A 24,055-nucleotide genomic window follows, 5' to 3' on the forward strand; every position below is an offset into this window, starting at 1 on the left:
CGCGAGGCTGGCGTCGGAGATCGAGAGGCTGAGGGAGATCAAACGGAGCCGGATGGAGAAGCTGCAGGACCTGGTGGCGAGCATGCTGGAGCTGTGGAACCTGATGGACACGCCGGCGGAGGAGCAGCGGCGGTTCCAGGGCGTCGCCTGCAACATCGCCGCGTCGGAGGACGAGATCCCCGACGGTCTCCGGGACGGCGTCGGAGGAGAGGCGGCGGCGCGCTGGGGAGGAGGGCCGGCGGCGCGCTGGCGTCTGGCGGGCGGCGTGGGGGCGTCGGGGCGGCGGCGAGCGAGCGGGAGAGAGACGGGAGCGCGTCGGGAGAGAAGACAGGAGAGAGACGGGGCCCACTGGTCAGATGGATAGAGGCCCTATTTAGTCAGTTGGGCTGGAGCACACCTCTCATTTGGCCCTCTAAATTTTTAAAACTGGCCCTCAAAATGAAATATAGAGGCCCATTTTTAATCAGTCCACTGGAGTTGCTCTGATGGATCAGACCATGGTTGGCATAAGCTGTCAGCATGGTGTTGTACAGTATGGTGTCATTAGTCACCAACGAAACATCAGTGAACACACTTTCAGCAGCAGTAACATCGCCACACTTTGCATACGCATCAACCAAGGCGCTTGCCACACAGAAGTGCTTGCTGTACCCTGCCCTGACAACGAGGGAATGAATGCATCTGCATTGCCCTATCAATGCTGCGTTTGCACAAGCGTTCAGGATGGTAGCCAGGATGAACTCATCAGGCTCCTGTGTGCACTCATCTCTGAACAAATTGAAAAGGTAAAGGGCCTCATTGTTCAGGCCATGCTTCAGGAATGCAGAGATGGTGACTCCCCATGATACCAAATCCATCTTGCCAGCGTCCTCTATGACTTTCAGTGAACCCTGAACTGAACCAAGGGCTGCCTTTACTTTGATTAGTGAAGTCGAGACGCACTGACATGAAGCAAACCCATATTTCAGAATACATGCGTGGATCTGCTATTCTGCTCATGGTTTCTTGAGTCGTGAGCTTGTTGGAATGCAGACAAAACAGCTGGATAGGTGAACTCATCTGGTCTTGATCCAAAGCAGAGCAAGCTGCGGAAGAGCTTCATTACATCTTCAGGACTACAGTGCAGACCATAACCTGCAATCATCTCGTTCCATGTCATAATATTTCACATTTGGTACGCCCTTCTGTCCTCATCCTTGCTCTTGTGTGAGAGTGTAAGCGAGACAGGTTTTTACAGTTCTATGTAACTTCCTGATTTCGGCTATTTTTCATACAAAAACTGCCAGATCAATGATTGGATTATCACGTGGACAATTCAAATTCAACGAAAGCGATTGACTTTATATCAAAAAGAGGTAGGCATTGTATTGCGTGATGGTGAACTTTACTTGTACTCCGTACTATTTTTTATTAGCAATCTGTTTAGGTGTGGAGATGACTGTTTTTAATTAGGATCAAGATGCATGTACACTACTTCTAAATATCTATCTGATGTTCTTTTATAATGAGCCGCTACTTGATTTCAATAAAAAGATACTATAAAAAATTCAAAATAAGGATATCCGCTTTGCCCGTAGCAACGCATGAACATTTTTCCTTCTATATCAATTTTTGGTCGGGCACCAAATGCAAATTACTTCCAGATGTCATCATGAGAAAATTATCAATTGCTTATGTTATGTTGATTTATGATGCACCATCTATAAAAATGAAGGTACATATTCATAGCGTCCCGCAGCAACGCGCGGGCATTTTTTCTAGTGAGTTTAATAGTAGCTTGGATATCTTTATTCCGAGCACAAGAATGATAACACTAATCATGTCAAAACCAAATGATAATCCTGATGGCACGCTAAGTGTCGTGTCGACAATCCTGATCGCCAATAATCAACCTAATGATGGTAACAAAACAAGATTTTTCATGCGTTTCCAAATTCCGGACCGTAAAGTATGACCGAAGAAAGAAAGTATGACCGGGGAAAGAAAATATGTAAAAATGAACACTCTCTTGGTTCTCCCATAAGTATATGGGTGCACTAAATATATTATTATTTCACATAGCACCGTTGACTTCGTTACAATAATGACACCTTCTGATGTATGTGTCTTTTATTATTGACGATCGACTTCATCCTTGGGTACTCAACGAGACGACGACGGTGACGGGGGGCATATGGGATTACAGGCGGGGCACTTAGCCCTGCATTCGCCCTTGGTAAGATAGCAATTTTTAGCCTCATATGGATCCCCGCAGCAGTAACAGTCCTTCCAACTAGGGCCGAAGTATTTGCACTGCATTGGGAGGCACCATATGATTGTGACCTTGCCCTCGCCTAACCATGATGTTGAGTTGACAGCACCACCAGCAGTAGCACTTCCCCCAGCAGCCTCCAGATGACGACCTGCTTCATTCCATAGATGATCTTGTTCGTTCATATGTATTTATGTGATCCATCATGAAATCTAATTGATTACGAAGAAGCAATAAATAAAAATATACAAAACTTACACTCTGCAGGCGATCCGATGAGCAGGGTCAGCATTAGCATTGTCATCACATCTCTCAACAGGCTTGCCATGATAGACGACGGAGGCCTATTCTGTTGCTTTTGAAATATTACTATATATATGCTTATGCTCTCCTGAGATTTTTTTGACTAATAATCTATCAAATCGAAAAGAGTCAACGACGAAGAAGCCATCGACGGCCCTAGACTTCGTGGCTATATATAGGGTACGTGCATATGCCAGGAATATGGATGGAGTCCCTGTTGGATTCATTTGGCCTTGGCCTATTTAAACTCAATTAAATCCGAATTAATTCAGGCACACTATCAATGTTAGGAGATACCAATATTGCAAGTAATTCAAGAGGACCAAGCCGTGAGGTGTTTCAGCTGTTTAAAAGAATTGATTTTGTCAATTAACCAGCTAATAAGACACATGCATGTTACTATTCAATTTATGGATATTATGTGGGTCAGTTTTGGTAACTGACGTGATGATGTCCATCAATTGCTATTAACGTCAAAATTGATTCTCCTGATTTCCTTGAGCAGTAACGTCAAAATGGGTTCTCTTGATTTCCTTGAGCACATATAGGAACGAGTGCTTCTTCTCCTATAAGTGATACGTGAGACGTGAGACATCCCTAGAGCTATTTTCTTCTCCTGTTGCTGCACTCGAGTATTCCCATGGCTAGTTTCTGCACGCACAGAACCGGTGAGAGCAGGGCCTCCGGAACCACGCCCGCATCTGCGACACCTGCTCGGGTGCGATCAGGATTTTGGGGAGCACGATTTCGCGCGACTGCTCACTTTCGTTCGTCTATGTCACGCGTACAACTACTTCCCGGCTATCGACGAGATCGTGATCTTTACGACTACTTCCTGGCGTCCGTGGATTAAAAATAACATGAATTTAACTAATTTTCTAACAGTCCCATGATTTATTTTGTAAGTGTATTTGGAAAATATGGAGATGGAACTAAAGATTAGAATTTGCACGATCGCATATATACATATACACACACACACTCTCTCTCTCTCTCTAGCCAGCCATAAAATAGCTTATTTTGTGTCCAGGCCAATTGATGCACCAACCAAGCGCATCCGGCTCCAGAATCACGGATCAACCGTGCTTACTTAATGCCTTAATGGTTGCTGACCCTCCCGAGGTGACGATAATTCCATCTGGCACCAAATCAGCAGGGAGCACTCCTGCCATTAATATCAGCACGAAATCACCGTTTGATGCAGCTTCCTATATCGGTACGTCCTGGCAAGCTACCGTCCATATCTGCATTCAAGTGTACCATATAGGGTTACGAGAATACATGTATGCATTACGAGAATAAAGAGCCCATCGTGTATATATAGGAGAAACTAAGAACGATTAACTAGCTAGATGTAATAGTAGGGCACAGTGACAAGAAATAGTTACGATAATGCAAACGACTCAACTTGATATTTAGGATGGATAATTACCTTAATTAGATGTAAACCTGTTTGCATAAACCGGTTACTATATATAATGATGAGACATATTTACCATGAAATAGGTATATGATAGTTCGAATGGTTGAGTCACTATATATCATTTTACCACAATTTGACACCAAGCCTGGGGAACAAACACTTTAATCAGGAGACTAAATTTACCATGAAAATAGTTACGTATGATGGATTAGCATGATGATTAGGATGGGGAGTTACCATAATTCTGTGAAAAGCCTTTGTTCCAAGGTACCGATAACTATAATGATGAAACAATTATCATGAAGCAATCACAACAAAATGATCTACGGCAATTGTATGATGACGAAGTTACTACAAATGATACCTAATTTATTAGAATCAGAGATGTACAATAATACGACACTTTCAGTTCTGTACAATATTTATACAATGAGTTACGACAATAGGAGAGAGAGAGGGAGAGAGAGAGAGAGTAGGCCATAGTAACTTGATAGTGCCACTTCGGTAATTGCGTATTGTCATGTATGTAAGTTCTCGTGAAGGTTAACCATAGACAAGCAGCGGCGGATGCAAAGGGGGGGCGGGGGGCTCCAGCCCCCCCTAAAGCAAATAATTACACTAAAATTACTGTAGCAAAATATTAAATCACCATTAAAATTTTATACAAATTAACAACTTCATTGATTCAGCCCCCTCTTCTTCTCCATCCTACCTCCGCCACTGTAGACAAGGGCATAATGTCTAGTGAAAACATAATTTAAAATGGCAGCAGGCATAATTCTAGTAAAGACACTAGAAACTGGGGCGCACCTTTGGCGCGCCAGCTTGGGCTGGTATAGTAGATGACCTGTGAGTAGTATTAGCGTAGGCTATGTCTAGAGGATTATACAATTGACATGGAGGTGGGGATTAAGTGGACAAAGAAAGCGATGATGGAGTCCCGGAGATCTTAGTTGTAGGTTTGGGAATTTTGTAAATAGAATTTATGTTGTAATTGTAAAAAGAAAGATTTGTACATTTTTTCTTAAGCTGGAAGCTTAATATAAATGCGAAAACGGGAGAGTTCAAGCTAGAATCATGAAAGTTAGCAATCTGTAGACACGTGATGGTATTTTTTTAAGAAATTAGGGGTAAATATTTATGTGAACGAATTATGAAAATATTTTTTAATTTAAAATTTTGTTGTGTAGCAGGGATTTAGATTTTCAAATTTTGAGTGATTTTTTGTATTCAAAACTTTTTGACATAAAAATATTTCAGTGTCCGAATCATAGGTAGAATGGATTTCATATAAGCATTGGTGTGAATGAATTGTGGAAGTGTTTTGAGTTTAAAAATATGCTCTGTAATAAAGTTGTATATTTTGAAATGTTAAGCAAATTTTATGTTGGACACGTTTTGGTTCGAATGTGTCTTGGTAGTCGAATACTATGTATAGTGTCGCTAGTGTAGAAGTAATGAATGAAACGGATTGTTACATAATTTAAGTAATATTCGAGGGTATTTCGAAGAAAATTCTTGAGAGAGGAAAAAGACGGCGGGTTGTATTCCAAGGAAGTTAGGGGATTTTTTTTGCAAAATGTCCTAAGTTCGAGGACTTTTTTTCGAAATGACTGGGAAACGCAAGATCTGGTATTCCAAGGAAGTTCGAGGACTTTTTTGCAAAACGGCCTAAATTCGAGGACTTTTTTGCAAAATGTCGAGGGCTTTTTTGCAAAATGGCCTAAGTTCGAGGACTTTTTTGCAAAATGACCGGGAACTTTTTTGCAAAATGTCCTAAGTTCAAGGACTTTTTTGCAAAATGTCGAGGTTTTTTTTTGCAAAATGACCGGGAAACACAAGATCTAGGCCGTCCGCCCGGCCGATCCGACGGCCGGGAATTGCGGGCGACGTGGCGCAATGCCGTGGCCGAGCTTGGGCCGCGTTTAGAAGTATAGAGATAAGGGCGTTGATTCTAGTAAATCACTTACAATTATTTTTTTTTAAAAAAAAAGAGGATAACCAAATACAAGAAGTATAAAATCTAGTAACTTGACCTAGGCCATCGTGGTAAATGAATTGTTTATTGCTTTACAAATTGTTTAACTTTTGAAATAAAATTAGACAGTCAACCTAGTTTTTTATTCTCGTAATCGACATTTGCAAGTACGTACATGTAACCAAAAGTGCATCGCGGCATGTGGTAACCTGCATGTACTCTGCACATGCATGTATCTGGACGGTTCGTTACGCAATATTGCTCCCAGCAGCTCCTCCTTGTTTGGCGCTGTGCCGCTGATTACGCCGTGAACTAATGACCGTTGTACCATTCGTCCGTTCAGTTCGCTCGGTGGCTTTGCCTACGGGCCGGATTAGCAGGTGGTCAATTGGGATGCGCCAGGTGACCTGGCTATAGAATAAGCTATTCTATGGCCGGCTATAGAGTATACTCTTTACTCACCACTTCCTTTACTCATTTAATCCTTTGGAATTTCGTTGGGCGCTAGCAAATATTATAATGCGACGTGAGAGTTTCCTCTTATGTGTAACTTTCTAAAAAAGTAAAGAAATTTCCATACACAAGCGTTTCCATAATGTGCGGAAGTAAATGCATATACCGGCCTGATCTAATACTCCGCCGTGGCTCTCCTAAGAAAACAAATCATCTTTTTCATGGAAGTACACACGCGTGTATCTGTGGACACGGATATACGTGGAGGGCTTTTAGATGCCTTGAATATATACCAGTGTTTTTTTTAACATTTGCATATATACCACTGGTGGTGACATATATATATATATATATATATATATATATATATATATATATATATATATATATATATATATATATATATATATATATATATAGTAAAGAATAAGGTATTTGTTTCAAAGGGCAAAAACATTTATACCCCTGTTTTGCAGCCGAATGGTGATTTTGCCTCATTTTTTAAACTTTGTGATTTTACTCCTGCTATGTTAATTTTTGGACAATCGGACAACTCTGCCCATGCACTTTTACACATTTTTGTTTATTATGACAACTAGAAAAAAAATACACGTGCGTTGCTACGGGCAATATATAGATTATTATGTTGAATATTTATAAATCTTATTTACAAATTACATCTTTCGTTCTATGCAAGAACTCAGCACACTGATTGATGCAATTTTGCAATACCAGTGATAGCAAAATTAGCCAAAAGACAGGCATTCCAAATTCCAGGGGTCGATCATTACGTTCTCATCTAGTTCTTGCGGCTAAACATTGAAATTAAGCTCCAGTTTGCATCATCTTCAAATTATGAGAATCTAGATTGTAGATTCTGAGAATGGAGTCCTTTTAGTTCCCTGGATTTTAATCTTCATAGTAGATTTGTTGTGAAAGACAAATGTATATAATGCCCCTCATCCCTGATCTCTTATTTCTTTGTACAAGCAAATAGTTCACATCCTGTTGCTTTTCAGATAGATTATGCTTACATCCTGACGTCAAAAAGAAAAAGATGCATAGTACAAATATACCATACAAAATATACACATGTCCTGCCATTATTTAATTATTTTCTGGTAGACAGACAACGTAAAGTATACTTTCATACATATAGTTGTAGGAGATATTTTACCAAAGAAAAAATGGTAAGCCCGGGGATATGTTATAGTTGTAGGAGGACCTGACTACCTGAGGGGTCGTGGCGGGCGCGTTGTCGTGGCCAGAGAGCAACTGCAACAGGAGCCCTCAAATCAAGGCCCTATCTGTTATTTGGGGGCCGGCTCCTATCTCTCGGCTCCTAAATCTTGCTTCGAGGTCCAGCAGCAGCCATTATCTCAAAGCCCCCATCTATTTATCTCCTTTATTTTTTTGGAAGAAAAAAATTAAAAAAAAGGAGTAATCACGGCGCCGTTGCCGGGCGGAGGCGAGCGAGCAGGGCAACCGCGGCGGACCGACGGGGCAACTGCGGCGGCGTTGCCAGGCGGAGGTGAGAGGCCGAGCGGGGCCGAGGACGAGGCGCCGCGGCTCCTCCGACCTCGGCGACGGGCGACGGCGCCCGGCCGGCAGTGGAGGCCGAGCGGCGGCGGCCGGTCGCTGGCGGTGGAGGCCGGAGCGACGCCGCTGCCGAGGATGGTGCTGACGGCGACCAATGGCGGGGGAATGTCGCGGCGCTGGCGAGTAGCTGGTGTTGGAGCCAGTTGAAGTTCTTTCATCTCTCGGTACAGCCCGAGGACCTGATGGATCAGACCATGGTTGGCATAAGCTGTCAGCATGGTGTTGTACAGTATGGTGTCATTAGTCACCAACGAAACATCAGTGAACACACTTTCAGCAGCAGTAACATCGCCACACTTTGCATACGCATCAACCAAGGCGCTTGCCACACAGAAGTGCTTGCTGTACCCTGCCCTGACAACGAGGGAATGAATGCATCTGCATTGCCCTATCAATGCTGCGTTTGCACAAGCGTTCAGGATGGTAGCCAGGATGAACTCATCAGGCTCCTGTGTGCACTCATCTCTGAACAAAGTGAAAAGGTAAAGGGCCTCATCGTTCAGGCCATGCTTCAAGAATGCAGAGATGGTGACTCCCCATGATACCAAATCCATCTTGCCAGTGTCCTCGATGACTTTCAGTGAACCATGAACTGAACCAAGGGTTGCCTTTACTTTGATTAGTGAAGTCGAGACGAACTGACATGAAGCAAACCCATGTTTCAGAATACATGCGTGGATCTGCTCATGGTTTCTTGAGTCGTGAGCTTGTTGGAATGCAGACAAAACAGCTGGATAGGTGAACTCATCTGGTTTTGATCCAAAGCAGAGCAAGCTGCGGAAGAGCTTCATTACATCTTCAGAACTACTGTGCAGACCATAGCCTGCAATCATCTCGTTCCATGTCATAATATTTCTGACACTGAGATTACTGAAGAAGCCATAAGCAGAGTGGAGCAGACCACATCTAGACAGCATGTTGATGACCGCATTCGCTACAAGTAGTTTCTCAGAGTAGCCATGACGATAGGCAAGTCCAAAGATCTGAAGACCGAGGGAGGTGTTCTCCTTAGCACCACAGAGCCTCAGCATGACAGATAATGTAACTTGGTTAGGTTTACAACCATATAGTGACATGTCGACAAAGCAGTCTGTAGCTGCCTTCACTTCCTCATCATTGGCAAGACCGGAAATTACCGTGTTCCAGGAGACAGTGTCCTTTTGCCGAATCTTACCAAAGATAGCTATGGCCATTGTAACACCTCACGTGTTAATTCCTAGTAATTAGGAGTAATCATGTTTTTAACATCGTCATTAACACTAACCGTGCATGCATAAAATGTTTTTAATTACATTTTGCTAGCTTGTTAACACATGAAATGATGACTATTTTTCAAATCCAATAAAACATGTTTTAAAAATAACTTTTAAATTTTTGTTCAAATAAACTTTTGCCTAAAAACAAAGGTTTAGAGTTTTATCCTGTGAACAACTTTCATATTGGTGGATTTTGATGTTGCTATGCAAAAAGTGAAGAAAACTTTTAATTTTGCTTTGAATAGGACATTAATGCTTTGGTTTTAACATTTCAAATTTTAAACCATGATTTGATCTTCAAATGAAGTTTTGCCTAAAACAAAAGTTGGAGGAAATCAAATTTTGAACAACTTTCATTCTTAAAATTTTTCGAGTTTCTATATGAAATTTTGAGTTTTGGACGGTCAAAATCGAGCTAAGTTTCGTTGAACCATTTTCTCCATCTGTTCACAGCTTCCGGCGCCAATGCCGCACGCCCATGCCAGCGACGACTCCACGCGTCGGCGATCCTCGGCCTCCGCTCGAGCGCGTCCTTGTCCTCTCCCCGAGGCCACGTTGCCCTTGCGCCTTTCCTCTTCTCCTTCCTCGAGCTCGAGACGAGCAGAGACGAGCGGAGCGCCGTCGACGTCGCGCCGACCACCCCTCGCTTTCCCGCCCCGTTTCCACTCCCCAGAGCCGATTCGCCTCGCCCCGAAACTCCGCAGCCTCTCCACGAGCCCGACCGAGCCTCTCCCCGGCCGAATCGGCCCGGCGCCGCGCCATGGCCGCTACGGCCACGAGCCGAGCGCCAAGCCGCCGCTCCCCTGCTCTGCCGCTGTCGCCGTCGCCGGCCACCCCAAACTCATGTGCCGCGCCTCTGCGAGCCACTGCGCGCCGCGGATGCCCTTTGCCAGGCTGATCTCCGTGCCGCTCCGCTGCGCCGTCGACCGGCCTCGACGCTGGCAAGAACGTCGCTCGCCATGGCTGCCGTTTGCCCTGCACGTCGAGCCCTTCCTCCGGTTCTCCTCCGCCCGAATCAAGGCCGTGGTGAGCTCCCTCTCGACGCCCTCATCCTCCCTGGCCCCTTCCCCAACCTACATCGGCTGCCCCCTCACCGAAATGACCGCGCCCTCGCAGCTCGAGCTGCTGCTCCGCCGCTGCCCCCCTACAGACCACCTCCGACTCCGGCTCTTGCTTCAAATCGGCCCTAGGAGAGCCCCTTGTGCTTCCCCACCACCCCACTGCAGCCGCCATGGCCTCCCCTTGCCAAACCGAGCTCGTGAGCACCTCCTCTGTTCCAACTTCACGTGGAGGGCCTCGTGCAGCAATTCAGACAAATGCAGGGGGGTTTATGCACTGTCATAGACTCATAGAAATAGTGTTTCAGGGACCAAATCGCTTGAAACTTTGAAAATGCATAGTAAATAGTAGAAAAATCGTGAAATAGCAAATTAATATGTTTTGGAATCCTTGTGAGAAGATCTGTGCAGTAGAGGTATAAAAGTTTATGTGTTAGTAGAAAAATATTGCTCTCGATATTTATCTATGTTTGTTAGACATAAATTCATATATTTAGTTGTACTACTCAAATTGCTATGAAATTTTTATGGTAGGCTCTTCTTGTGAGGTGTGTGCTGTGGTAAAAATTTCAAGCTGATTAAGTGCAGTATGACCGAGTTCTTGAATTAACTTGTTAAATGCTTAGTACATAGAAATGTATAAAAATAGAAAATGTATTTCCATTGCCCTTGGATGATGTTCTTATGCCTTCTAAACTTTTAACATGGCCATGTGCTTATAGAAAATGTTGAGTCACTACAAGAGATTTGACTATCCATGATGATCCATTATCGTCACAAAAAATATGGGTTTTCGTCATAGAAGCTTAATAGTGACATTTAGCCTGCGTCATGAGAATCGTCACAGAACGACCGTCACAAAATAGTATTGGTGACGTTCTTCACAAAATCGTCATAGAATGGAACTAGTTTGTGACGATTCACTTATCGTCATTCAAACATACTTTATGACAATTTTTATAACATCATGTAATGTATTTTATGACGATTACATTATCATCACTAAATTTATACATTCTATGACGATATTTTTTATCATCCAATATCGCCAAAGCATCACAAATCCTCTACATACATAGCTATTCTGTGACGAAAATATCTCCACATTGTCATAAAAGGTTATCCAAATACACGTAGATGACAAATGAAAACCATTCAAAAGAATAAATATATATATTAGACAATCATCCTAGAATTCTTTTACTTATACAAGACCAGCACTTGGTCACAAGTATTCACCACCATATACAAATAAATATACACAAAAAGGACAGTGTGAACAAATGATCCTAAAGATGGTGGCCGCAATCATCGTTTGCCGTAGTTGATTCCAGTGTGCAGCTAACGCAAACATGGTTGACCACTGATGTTGACCATGTGAATGTCGACACTCTGCATGGTTTTCCCTGCTCACACAAACATGAATCAGTTGCCTGTTTAGATACGTGAAAAGACAAGAAACCACAATATAGCTGTAACATGGTTTCACAATCCACCGCTCCTTTGAAAAAAAAAGATATCTACTCTAATTAAGGACATGAAAAGCTGTATAGAAGTCACATAAATTGATTTTCAGATGAGATAAGCTTCAACTGAAGTAAATCAATGGAAGCCAATTGGCTTGACAGAACATCTAGCTTCACGACATGTCACATTAATGATGCCTTTTAACTAATATGTGAAATTTCTTTCAGTCATCAGAGAGGAGATTAAGGAAATGCATCTATGAATTCCTAAGATTTGGGGCATCTCACGCACATATGGCATCTCAGTGAAAGAAGCAATAGAGATTTGGGGCGAATGGAGTGATTGTTACCTATAAGCTGCCGGCGGTGCTTGAATCGTGGACAAAGTCAAGGGCAGCTTGGATTGGACAGGACCCGAACTCCAAATCCTGTCACAGGGAGAGAGCATATCGTGACTCATGAGCCAAGAAAGAAACTGGATCTAAATTAAAGATCGAAATTAGTTGCAATGGATTGGGGGGATTGGGAGAAGTTGAGCACCTGCTCGGCGGCGTTCCTTGCGCCCAATGTAGCCATCCGCCATGGCGTGCGAGTACTCCGGGAGCCCGGCCGTGTACCCATTCTTGCCGCTGCGTATGGCCCCAGCAAGCAGTGTGCGCACCTCGCCGTAGTCCGCTCGCATGCTGTGCTGCGCAACAGGCTGAGGCTGGCGGTGATGGAGGCCAGAGCGACGAGGCAGGCAGAGGGCATCACCCCGCTGCGTGCGCTGGCGCAGCGGCGCCACGCATGGAACTTGGGGAATAGGCCACGCGCTTGGTTCTTGGTGCTGGTGGTGTGTGGTGCTTGGTTCTTGGTACGGAGGAGGGAGAGAGAACAGACGAGGGAGAGACGAAGGGATAAGAAGGGAACGTGTGGACAGGAGCGTTTGGATTCCAAATTTTGAAGGCCGCGCGCGCGCAGGTGATAGCGGGGGTATTTTCAGTTCTGACGGATGCATGGTTGACCGCCAAAACTTTCAAAATAAAAGTGTGGCCACCAAAATTTTATGTGCCGAATGTAGTATGTCTGACTTTTTTATCTGAAAATAATATGGGACTCATATTTTGCCTAAGAATTTTGCTATTAAAAAATATTTGAACTAATAATCACCTTGTATCACAAAAATATTGAACTACTAACAAATTAAATGATTCTATCAAATAGACCTAGTGAAAAATACTAATAAAAAAATTGAACTAATAATCACCTTGGTCTGTTTGGATCTATGGGTTATTTTTTAGCCCACCCCTGAATAGCCAAAAGGGAGCCAAACAGGAGGGCTATTTCATTTAAGGGCTATTTTCTTGAGTTAAACTTTAGCCCTCAAAATAACTCTTGGCTATTTCTCCGAACAGAACCCTTGTATCAATGTAGCTTGCTAGTCAATATGATAACTATGAATGTACGCTGTCAGTTAACACTAAATGGGATTACCTCTTTCGTTTCATTTTTAAAACTTTTTTGGGACCTTAAAAAAGATGCATGCACCGTAACCATCCCTACCATCCTAGAGTAGCGCTATTGCTCGTCGTTGCTCGCACACATATGAAAGAAGTGTGTCCTTTTGAAAATAGTATTATTGAGTAAAACTATTAATAGTCTTTTTATGTAAGCAAACATGTGAAATAAGGTTTTGTTATATTTTAGTGTGAAGAAGTAATGTTAGCTCTTAATCATATTGAGAGGGAAGACTAGGACTTCAAAGGTGTACTCTCCCTAGAAGGCTAAATGAAGAATAAGTTTATGATGTTTGGTATTTAGTGACGAACCTACATTTATCATGAAACAAAAACGTCACTAACTATTTGATATTTGACGACAAATTTGTCATATCGTCATTGATTGTTGCATCTTTTGTGACGAAAATTCATGTTCGTCATTAAGGTACTTGTCTACCTTAGATTAGTGACGATATTGCTTAAATCGTCACAGAATGGCAGCTATTCTATGACATTTTCGTTTTTCGTCATTTAGATTTTCGTCACGGATACTCATATTTCTTGTAGTGAGTTTTGCATTTATCTAGCTCTCACATGCTTAACTTAAACTAAAATTTGTTTTGTCGGTAGTAATTAGTTTATAAAGCATGTGCATGCAATATTTATACAGCATCCTAGTCTTTGCATGTGTAATCCACCATAAAAGTTTCATGATCAGAAGAGGTGTGCATGTTGTAGATCTTTAATTGGTTAGTTTATCTTGCTATTGTGTTACTCATGTGTAGATCTTGTTAACTTTTGAGAACCAGTTTATTGGTTAATTTTGTTAGCTTGCTTGTGTTGGCTTGTTAAGTTAAATGGTCTTGGTGTTCGCTCATGCTTTTTTTTTTACTTGCTAGTTAAATAAAGTTCTAATCTAACCCTTCTTGCTTTACATGTTGCTTGGCTTTTCTAAATGAGTTTAGTAATGCTTTTCGAAAGGAAACACTTCAGGCTAAAATACTTAAATGAACTCTCGTGTTGCAGCACCAACTCTTTTGCCTTTTGAGTTTGTTTGTTGTGTTTACTCGATAAATGATTGTCCAGTCCTGTCTTTCCTTTAATTGCATTGCATTTGCATTGTTGCATATCATCTAGGTACGCTAAATGTGCGACACGTGGAACCGGAGGGCAATGTTGAAGCCGAGCCAGAAGATGGTGCACGGGTGGACTAATCCAGAAGACGGAAGGACCGACTGGAGTGCATGCTTGGACTGGGATGATGTCAAGCCGGTGCAAGACTACAAGCTAACTGACTTTGTGTCAAACCCAGGCAAGCCCCAGAGCATAACCCCTAATTTGAGTGTTCAATGTTTATTTAAGTATTTGTGCATTTACGTTTTTAGGAGTTGTATGGAACCCTAGTATGCATGTTTCTCCCTAGGTACCTTTGAGTCTATACTAGTATACATGTGTCGTTAGTATTGCCATGCTTAACTAGGATCCGGTAGAAGTCGAGTGATTGCTGTCACTCGCGAGCTATAGGTTTTTGTTATTTATGGAAAAGTGGCTTGAGAATGAATCCGTGAGGAAAGAAAAAAAATGGAGACCGGGCAGAGAGGAATTGGATTACGGATATGAAATGTTTGGAAAGTGGACCTCCGCCTGTGTCGATTGAGGACCGTACCGTTGTTGGCCCTGATGACCGAGGATTGAACAGTAGTAACCACATACCGGAAGTAGGAGGTAGTCGAAACCGGTAAACTGTGTACCACTTTACGACGATACTCTGAATTCCATCCTGCTACGCTGGGCGTGGGATGATGGCGGGTGTTGGATTGGATGTCGCCTCCGGGTTCTCTGGGAGTTCGCTGTGAGGGGCCCTTCACCTGGGTTTTAGCAGGCGTGGTTCAGATGTCGTGGTAATGATGGAAACAGCTGACGCGTGTGGCCCGGCGTGGTTTGCATGTGTCGTGTGAGTTAGGTCCACCTTGCAAGGTTAAATCGGATCGATTCGCCGTGACTCGCGGATATGAGAGTCTTGGTCACTGCGTCACATCGTAGTAAAGAAGTGGAATAAGAATTGAAAGACGAGGATGGAATATATGTTTATGATACTCTTGGAAAATATAATATGATGTACCATGTTTGCTCAAGATGTTTATGCAAACCTAGTTGATATTTGTACATTAAACTTGAGCTAAAATATTGAAAGCAAGGATCCACCATTAGTAGCTTTGAGCAAAATAACTCCAGAGCCAAAAAGCTTTGCATGTCTAGGAGTCGGCTAAGTATATACCACTAGTCGGGTAAGTCTTGCTGAGTATTAGTATATTCAGGGTTTGTTGTTATCATGTTTTCAGGTAGCTGCTGCTGGTTGGAGCTAACTAGGATTCACATCGGTGGGCTCGATGTGGTGTCCTCACGTCATCGTAGTTATCGTTGTTTTTCTAAACTAAACTTCTATTTGTTTTCTGCTGCATTTTGAACTCTGATATTTTATGTAAATTTGTTTACAAAACTCCGCATTATAAATTAAATTTGAGAACTTTTATCTGCTTGTAATCATCTGTGCTCGTCTTCGTGCGAGACTTCCAGTGTATTCGATCCTTAACCCAACAGGCTGCCGGATTACATCATTTTAAGTGCATGACAACTAGATTAACAATTAAGATGATAGTTAGCGTATTTAAACCGGTTTAATTTGGGCGGTTCTGGAACAGCCATGTCCTGCTGTCCTGTTCTGAAGTACATATCAACAAGCGCGTTCATCACTGAAGTACTGGATTCGAACCTGTTGTGGATGCCAAGACCATGTAGCTGCCGCCCAAAATTTAACTCGCTGTTGATCGAAGAAGCCTTTACAGCTGAAATATAGGTGAAAACATCAGGCGTTATTCCACAGCGATGCAGCTGAACCACTGTCCTCATCGCATCACATGCGTATCCATTCGAGATATAAGCCTCCAACATCGCGTTCCAGCATGCCAGGTCTCTGAAAACAATGCCTGCAAACACGTGCTCCGCAGCAGCAGTACGCCCATGCCTGGCATACATTAGCATCAACGAGCTTCCCACATAAGGATTGGCATCCAGGCCAGCTTTGACAGCGAGGCCGTGAACGGAAAGGCCGAGCCTGGCATTGGCCACCGCTGACTGGCAACAAGCACCGAGCGCGCATGCGAGAGCGAACTCGTTGGGGCAGAGGCCGTTGCCGAGCATGGAGACAAACAGCTGGAGGCCCAGGTCAGGCGCGGCGTTGCGCACGGAGCCGGACACCATGGCGGTCCAGGAGACGAGGTTCCGGTGCGGCATTTCGTCGAACACGCGGAGCGCGCCGGCGAGGTGGCCGCGCCTCTTGTAGAAGATGAGGAGGTAGTTCGTGGTGAAGGTGTCGGCGGACACGCCGAGCTTTATGCACTATGCGTGGAGCCCTGAGCCCGTGGCGAGGGATGGTGGAGAGGTGAAGGAAGACGAGGAGTAGGCGATGGAGGAGAGGGCATGGGCGATGGCGAAGGGGTCCCTCTCCCTGGTGGGAGTGGGAGTGGGAGTGGGAGTGGGAGTGGAGCCGGCGAGGGTGGAGAGCATGTTTGCGCTGCGGGCAATGGCAGGTCGGGAGGAGAGGAAGAGAGCTGCCGTCGTTGTGGGCTTCATGCGGGGATGGAGAGCGCATGAGCGATGGCAATGGCAAATCGAGATGGGCGGCGCCGCGGCGTAGGGGCGAAGCCAGCATCAGCATCAGGAGATGGCGGCGGCGGCGGCAAAACTTGGATTCGGTTCCGGCTGTCCCAGGTGCCATGCCTCTCACGTATCAATCCCCACTGTACCTGTAAATTCATTGCACTACTAATACTGTAATCCGCAGTCAATATTCTGATTTTGAACTGGAATAACCTGTAAATTGTGCTTGATTTGTGATTTCTACTTCAAGCTGAAAAACTTACGCGAAATGCTAGTGATTCTGCTGCGTCTGCAAGATTCACAGTTCACACTGTATCTAATACCGAGTAAGGATAAGGGTTAAAGTTGTAGGAATAACTCAACGATGCTCTGCTCCTGTGTTTTTTTAATGAAAAAGAGTACACAAAATCAGCTTCAGTGTTAATGAGAAAGTTCAGGTCAAACCACGATTGCCATAGTTTCCTCTAAAATTTATCATAAAAAAATATGTAGAAAATGGTGCAAACAATGGAGTGAGAAATTAGAAAGCTCCATCATTTTATTCCCTCGTCAAATCAAATGGACAAAGTCAGCTAGTATTTCTCCGGAGCTCGTACGTGAAACGTACTCCAAATCGTACGTACCCAAGATTGACGTTGACCTGACCCCAGTTTGCTGGATCGCGCCCTTCATAAGCCGTTCCTTCTTAGCAGTACCACTTCTTGCAAGTCTCCGGCTCAGCCGTCGCTTCTTGCCACGTCGCCGCCATGCTTCTCGCCGGCGATGACAATGCCCCGGCCACACCGGACCACCACGCCCCTGCCCTCCCCAGCTACTGAGCCTCCACGCCGCCGCTCTCCGAGCACCTCCTCCCCGGCGACAGGCCACAACAGCGCGCGCACTGGCTCGGGCAGCTCCCCACCTTCTGTCGCCCAAAATCTGCCGACGACGACGCGTCGTCCGCCGTCGACCGGGGCTCCCTCCGCCGTGCGTGCAAGGAATGGCTCGAGAACCCCATGAACATCGCGCTGCTCCTCTGGCTCCTCTGCGTTGGCGTCTCCGGCGGCATGCTCGTGCTCCTCCTCCTCGGCCTGCTCGACGCCGCGTTCCCGGCGCCGGCGGACCGGAGCCGCTGGGTCGAGACCAACAACCAGGTGCTCAACGCGCTCTTCACGCTCATGAGCCTCTACCAGCACCCCGCGCTCTGCTACCACCTCTTCCTCCTCTGCCGCTAGCGACCCCGCGACGCCGCCGACCTGACCGTCGTCGTCGCGCTGCTCCACCTTACCGTCGCGTGCCAGTACGTGCTCTGCGGGCTCTACTGGGGGTACACCAGGCGCACGCGCCCCGAGCTCGCCGAGGACGGCTTCTTCGTGCTCGGCGTCGTCGCGCCGGTCGCCACCGCCGTGTACACCGTCTGCAGCCCGCTAGGAAAGGCCAGCTCGTCGTGCAAGCTCGCCGTGCAAGCTCGCGTGCTCTGACGCCATGGTCTCCGATGCAAAACAGCGCCTTTCTCCGGTCGGGCACGTCGTCGTCGAGCCGGAGTGGGTCGGCGGCATGTTCGAGTGCGCCGGCAACGCGTCGCCGGCCTGGTGGCTCTCCTTCACCTGCACCTTCTGCGTGTTCGGGTGGAACATGGAGCGGCTGGGCCTAGGGAACGCGTGCATGCACGCCGCCACGTTCGCGCTGCTCTGCTTCGCGCCGCTCTGGGTGCTGGGCGTGTCGGCGCGGCACATCCGAGACGCGGTGGGCGGTGCCGGCGTGCAGCTCTGCGCGTGCGGGCTGCTCTACGGCGGCTACTGGAGGATCCAGATGAGGGAGAAGTTTGGGCTCCCCGGGAGCATGGCCTGTTGCGGTTCCAAGTCCGTGACGGACTACGCCCGGTGGCTCTTCTGCTGGCCCTGCGCACTGGCGCAGGAGGTGCGCACGGCCAGCCGCTACCACGTCGACGGCGAGGTCTTCTTCTCCAAGGCTGCCGATGATGATCGGCATCGTCAGCAGAGGCAGCCGTTGCTTGCGGTGACCATGACCGATCACCACCGTGACGTTTTCAGTGCAACTGACATGGTTGCAGTGTCACAGGGGTCACCACCGGACGATGATCATGTGGCGGTGGTTGTTCATGACGACGACACCATGATGGCTCCGCCGGTTCAGGTTGTGGTTGAGGTGGAGGAAGATGACAAATCAGTGTTGTTCTTCATGGTGAGAGGAGCAGTTGTTCGGTTTCGACATTGGTGACGGTGAGGGAGGAAGATGCTGATGATAGTATGTCGTCTGAAGGAAGCTAGAGGGTGGAGAAGGTGAAGAAACTAATCAACATGCTCACTCTGGTTCTTTTGTACACCAGGGGCTTTCTTCACTAGAGGCGGAGGATATTGGCACATTCTGGGCAGTAGTTGGCATAGGTTAGATCACAGTCTCCTTCATTTTTCTGTTGCTGCAAAAGGGCATTTGATTTTTTTTCTTCTTCTACAGACTACAGTTCATTGGTGTATATATACAGAAACACGTACTTGTAACAAGAGCCACCATGTGAATAAAATATGGCCCGTAGAATACATTTAAAGTTGTACTTTAGAACAAATCTCGAGATGTATGGATGGTCTAGATAAACCCCGCGGTCGCATGTATATGCAGGGGCGGATTTAGCGTGGGGGCAAGGGGGGCTCAAGCCCCCCTACCCCCATGAGCTCCATGGAAATAGAGGAGAGGAGGAGGGAGGAGAAGAGGAAAGAAGGGAGAGAAGCAGAAGAAAGGGGGGATGGGGCGGGAGGAAGAAGAGGAGGAAGCAGCCCCCCTGTCGGTGATTCCAGCCTCCGCCACTGTGTATATGTGGATTTTTCGCTTTGCTGTCGGCCGCCCTCCCGCGCCCTTCACCGGCGCCGCTCCGTCCTCCCTCCCGCCTACATGGTGTTGTTGTCAGTTTCCGTTGTTTCCAAACGTATCGGCATTTGGTCCACCGCCTCAGGGATAATGTTCGTCCTGCATCATATCATGTATCCAACAGGAAAGGACAGCCATCAGCACAAAATGATTTTCAATGCATTATATATGTAATATGTTGATCCTTCATCTAATTATATATTCCAGTGAGATGTAACATATGTGCTAGCTCTCGATCGCTTCGCTATGCTTAATTTAATGAGGCAATGAATTGAAACAGGCAGGCATGAAGAGCAACTAACAACTCACCTGTTGCGATACAAGGGGACGTAGTCGTCGTCAAGCAGAAAATTCACGGCGAGGTCGTTCTGATCTGACTGATAATGCTCCAGGAAATCCAAGTCGAGGTTGTCATTTGTTGCTGCCGATGGCGGCGGCGCCCTGTTCAGTTCAGTCAGTAGCGTCGCATACATTAGTAATCAATGTATCGCAAGTAATAGTGCAGCAAATAAAAGCAGCAGGATGGGTGGGATTGGAACGCGCATGATGATAGCGTGCTCTGGCCAGTAATAAACAATATAATTGAGGGGCTATGTATCTGTCCGATCCTTCACATACTTGCATATATAACTAGACTAGATACGCAGGCAGCAAGCAAACAAGCGAGCATTTAAGTCATATTGGTTCAAATTAAACTTATTATGTCACAAAATCTATTTGCAGGGATTTTGATCAATGAATTTAAACAAAAATGGCTTACTTATCTCGTTGTAATGATCGGGTATTAAGTTATCTTGGTTTACATTAAATTTATTGTGTCACAAAATATATTTGCAAGGATTTTGATCGATGAATTTAACCAAAAATGGCCTATGGGCCATGGGCCTTATGATTGTTATAATGAACAATTGAATCTTTCTTTCTTATTTCGATTAACATGTTTTTTTCTTTTTATTTAGGTAATTGACTTCAAATTTGTATGAGCAGAGCCATCATCAGAAGCAGAGCAATCAAGCAAAAACACACGAGCATCGTCGGGATGGGATGGGATGGGATGGGATGGGATGGGATGGGATGGGATGGACGCACACGCACCGGACATCGTCGTCATCATGCGGACCCGCCACGGGGTTGTTGTTGGAGCGGGAGCCCCCAGGTGCTGCGGAGACGGTGGTGGGAGCGGGGCCGGCCGAGGACGATGCGTCGCTGTCGCCGGCCATCGCGACGCGGCGAGACGACGAGCGATGGCTGCCTGCCGCTGTCCCAGTAGTACAAGATGCACTAGCATTCTGATGAGGGATCGAAATACCTTGGCACGGACATGTGGTCCTTGTGATCGTTACGCCGGTTGCTGTGCGGGTGGAGGCAGTTGGCGGATCCACAGGGGGGCTCCAGCCCCCCCCCCCCTACGGGCTGCAACCTCCATTGGAAGCTATGCCTGTGACCTGGATCCGCCACTGGGTGGAGGTGCAGATGGAGGTTGCCGCCACGTTGGCCGGCGGCGGGGCCGGAGGGGCGGCCACAGCACCACCGCACGAGAACGGTACCGAGCCAGCCGGCCAGCGCGACGGCAACGGCGCTGACTAAGGCCAACCCACAGTCCTTTAAAATGGACCAAAACGAGATTCGAACGTGCCCCATGGACTTGGATCGGTTGTGTGCTCTGCGGTACTACCTCTGTCGTCCCAGTATAAATATACTTCTTATCTTGGAACTTTTTTCGAATGTTAAAATGACACTTAAGGGATGTGTTGTACCTACACACCTACGAGATATTGAATTATCTCAGTCATTCTGTTCGGCAGCTCCAGCAGCCTCCAGCCCAACAGTATTTTCCTCTCACACCGCTCTAGCACCATCTTCCAGCCACCAGCCAACCAACAATATTTTTTTCTCACACCACTCCAGCCACCAGCTCCAGCTCCAGCCCAGCGAACAGAGTGAGTATGGACAGCTCGTGATCCTAGGAGTACACCAGTAAGTATCTCCTAGGTGCCTAGGAGCAGATATTGGTTAGCACATGTGCTCAAGATATTGGTTAGCACATGTGCTCAAGGTATTGGTCAGCGAACCAAAAATGTGTATGAATGGAATAGTAACAAGAGCGAGCAATACTGAAGAAAACTCACCAGTACGGTGCCCTCCCACTGGGATCCGTCGGCCATCCAGGTGGCCCTGGGCTCGCCGTCCTTGAGCCCCCTGGCGGCGTTGTACGCGTCGGAGCGCTGCTTGATCTCGTGCTCCAGCCAGGGGCGGATCCAACATGGGGGCAGGGGGCTTGAGCCCCCCTACCCCCAATGCAGCAGTGAAGCCCCCCCCGGAGCCCCCCCCCCTCTATTTAATGGTGTTCAGAGATTGATTTGAGATATAAATCCAAATGCTATCTATGTGCATTGCTTTGCCCACCAGTTGCAGTTAGTGGTTGTTGCTGTTTCAACTTCTACCCCCGCCATTGCAGATTTCTTTAACTATGTTCCTTTAATAGTCAACACTGTGGGTGCATCTTGTATGAGAAAGGATGCATTGCTTGCAAAACATCATGATGTGTTGCTACAAAAGTTGGAGAATGGTGAGATTACAACTGGAAGAGGTATGAACCAAGAAAGTAGTCTAGCTAGACCTGGAGATACTAGATGGGGCTCACATCTTAAAACATTGCTTCGAATTTTGGTAATGTGGGAGGCTATCTTGGAGGTACTAGAGATTGTAAAGAAGGATTCTATTAAACCAACATGTAATGGTGGGGCTTTTGGTTTAATTGGTAAAATGGAAATCTTTGATTTTGTGTTCATCATGCACTTGATGATAGAATTATTGAGCACTACAGACAGTTTGTCAAAGGCTTTGTAAAGGAAGGATCAAGATATTGTTGAAGCAATGAATTTGATAATGGATGTCAGAGATCGCTTGCAGGATATGAGGGATAATGGATGGGAGCCATTATTCAAAAAGGTGAAGTTATTCTGTGATAAAAATGAGATTAAAGTGCCCAATATGGACAAGGAAGTAAATGCTAGAGGGACATCTGCACGTAGAAGGCAAAAGGTAACAAATATGCATTATTACAATGTTGAGATTTTCCTTGCTGCCATTGATGCTATTATGTCAGAGATGAATCATCGGTTCAATGAAGTTAGTTCAGAGCTATTAGTATGCATGGCTTCTCTTAATCCAAGGAATAATTTCTCCAGTTTTGATGTGGATAAACTCGTGAGACTTGCTGAAATTTATGCTGAAGATTTCAATGTTGCGGATCTTTTATTGTTACCGGGCCAACTTAAGGACTTTATCAACCGTGCTAGGAGAACTCAATATTTTAGTGGATGTAAAGAACTTTCAAAAGTTGCTGAAATTATGGTTACGAAGACAATGCACACATCTTACCCATTGGTTTATCGGCTCATTGAGCTAACTTTGATACTTCCGATGGCCACGGCTTCAGTTGAGAGGGTGTTTTCAGCTATGTCCCTTATAAAGACAGACTTGCGTAACAAAATGGGGGATGAATGGTTCAATGACTTGATGATATGCTACATTGAGAAGCAGATATTTAGAAGCATTGGTAATGAAAAAATCATGCAACATTTTGAAGAGATGAAAAAACGCCGTATGTTGTTGCCTAAACAGAATTTAGTGGTATGCTCCATTGTTCATTCTTTTCCAATATTCAAAATCATTTTCAAGTTGTTATCTGCCATTTCTCGCCAATTAATTTTCTCTTAAATCTTGTGCAGATTGCTCCTCATGAAGAATAATGGGTATCAAGTAGGTGTTTGGTGTGGAGAAATTGTCGATTTGTCTTTGGCTACTTTTTCAACATGTAATTTGTATTATTCCTCTCTGTTTTTATATATGCTACTTTGAACTATGATGCTGCTCTATTATGAGAATTGAGATAATATAATTGTTGGTTGCGTCAGCCCTCAGCCCCCCCTATTTTTCTTTCCTGGATCCGCCCCTCCAGCCCGTTGATCCGCGCCTTGAACTCATCGTACTCGTTGCGCACGCGGCGGCGGTCGTTAACCAAGTCCTGCTGCGCGCGGCCATGTAGGGGTGGCTCTTGAGCTCGAAGTAGCTCTCGGGCCCGCGCGGTTCGGTGCCGTCGGCGCGGTCGAACCGCTGCCGGAGCACCACCAGGTCGGGCACCAGGAGAAGCCGAACCAGAAGTCGCCCGCGTTGGAGGTCACCCACAGCCACAGCGCGTCCGGGTTGCGGTGCGAGATGCGCCAGATCACGAACAGCGTGAAGGCGATCAGACGCACGAA

The 24,055-nt window shown here is 45.8% G+C and overlaps 1 protein-coding gene, 2 long non-coding RNA genes and 1 pseudogene across 3 annotated transcripts; 2 read left to right on the forward strand and 2 right to left on the reverse strand.

Annotated features, from left to right (window-relative positions):
• Positions 1-964: 964 nt before the first annotated feature.
• LOC120689439 (pentatricopeptide repeat-containing protein At4g13650-like) lies at positions 965-17,022 on the reverse strand. The gene is made up of 4 exons (XM_039971706.1): positions 15,966-17,022; positions 10,191-10,194; positions 7,895-9,190; positions 965-1,134 (listed from the first exon to the last, which is right to left on the reverse strand). The coding sequence occupies exons 1-4, from the start codon at positions 16,557-16,559 to the stop codon at positions 965-967; spliced, it is 2,064 nt and encodes a 687-aa protein (XP_039827640.1). The 5' UTR covers positions 16,560-17,022.
• On the reverse strand, positions 11,409-12,600 carry LOC120692469. The gene is made up of 3 exons (XR_005682641.1): positions 12,328-12,600; positions 12,138-12,215; positions 11,409-11,727 (listed from the first exon to the last, which is right to left on the reverse strand). It is a non-coding gene; the product is annotated as an uncharacterized LOC120692469 (long non-coding RNA).
• A 649-nt stretch (positions 17,023-17,671) lies between the features above and the next one.
• LOC120689441 lies at positions 17,672-19,270 on the forward strand (annotated as a pseudogene).
• Positions 19,271-22,961: 3,691 nt separating this feature from the next.
• On the forward strand, positions 22,962-23,707 carry LOC120687261. The gene is made up of 2 exons (XR_005680670.1): positions 22,962-23,426; positions 23,525-23,707. It is a non-coding gene; the product is annotated as an uncharacterized LOC120687261 (long non-coding RNA).
• The last annotated feature ends 348 nt before the right edge of the window (positions 23,708-24,055 follow it).

Source organism: Panicum virgatum, chromosome 9N, assembly GCF_016808335.1.
Source record: "Panicum virgatum strain AP13 chromosome 9N, P.virgatum_v5, whole genome shotgun sequence".
In the NCBI taxonomy this organism is placed as follows: Eukaryota; Viridiplantae; Streptophyta; class Magnoliopsida; order Poales; family Poaceae; genus Panicum; species Panicum virgatum.

Excerpts from the sequence above, each read along its gene's own strand:
- LOC120689439 (XM_039971706.1), bottom strand. The coding sequence starts at position 16,559 with ATGCCGCACCGGAACCTCGTCTCCTGGACCGCCATGGTGTCCGGCTCC. Across the intron at positions 1,135-7,894 it reads TGCCCCGTCGGTCCGCCGCG|GTTATGGTCTGCACTGTAGT; the intron begins GTTGCCCTGCTC and ends AGATGATTGCAG.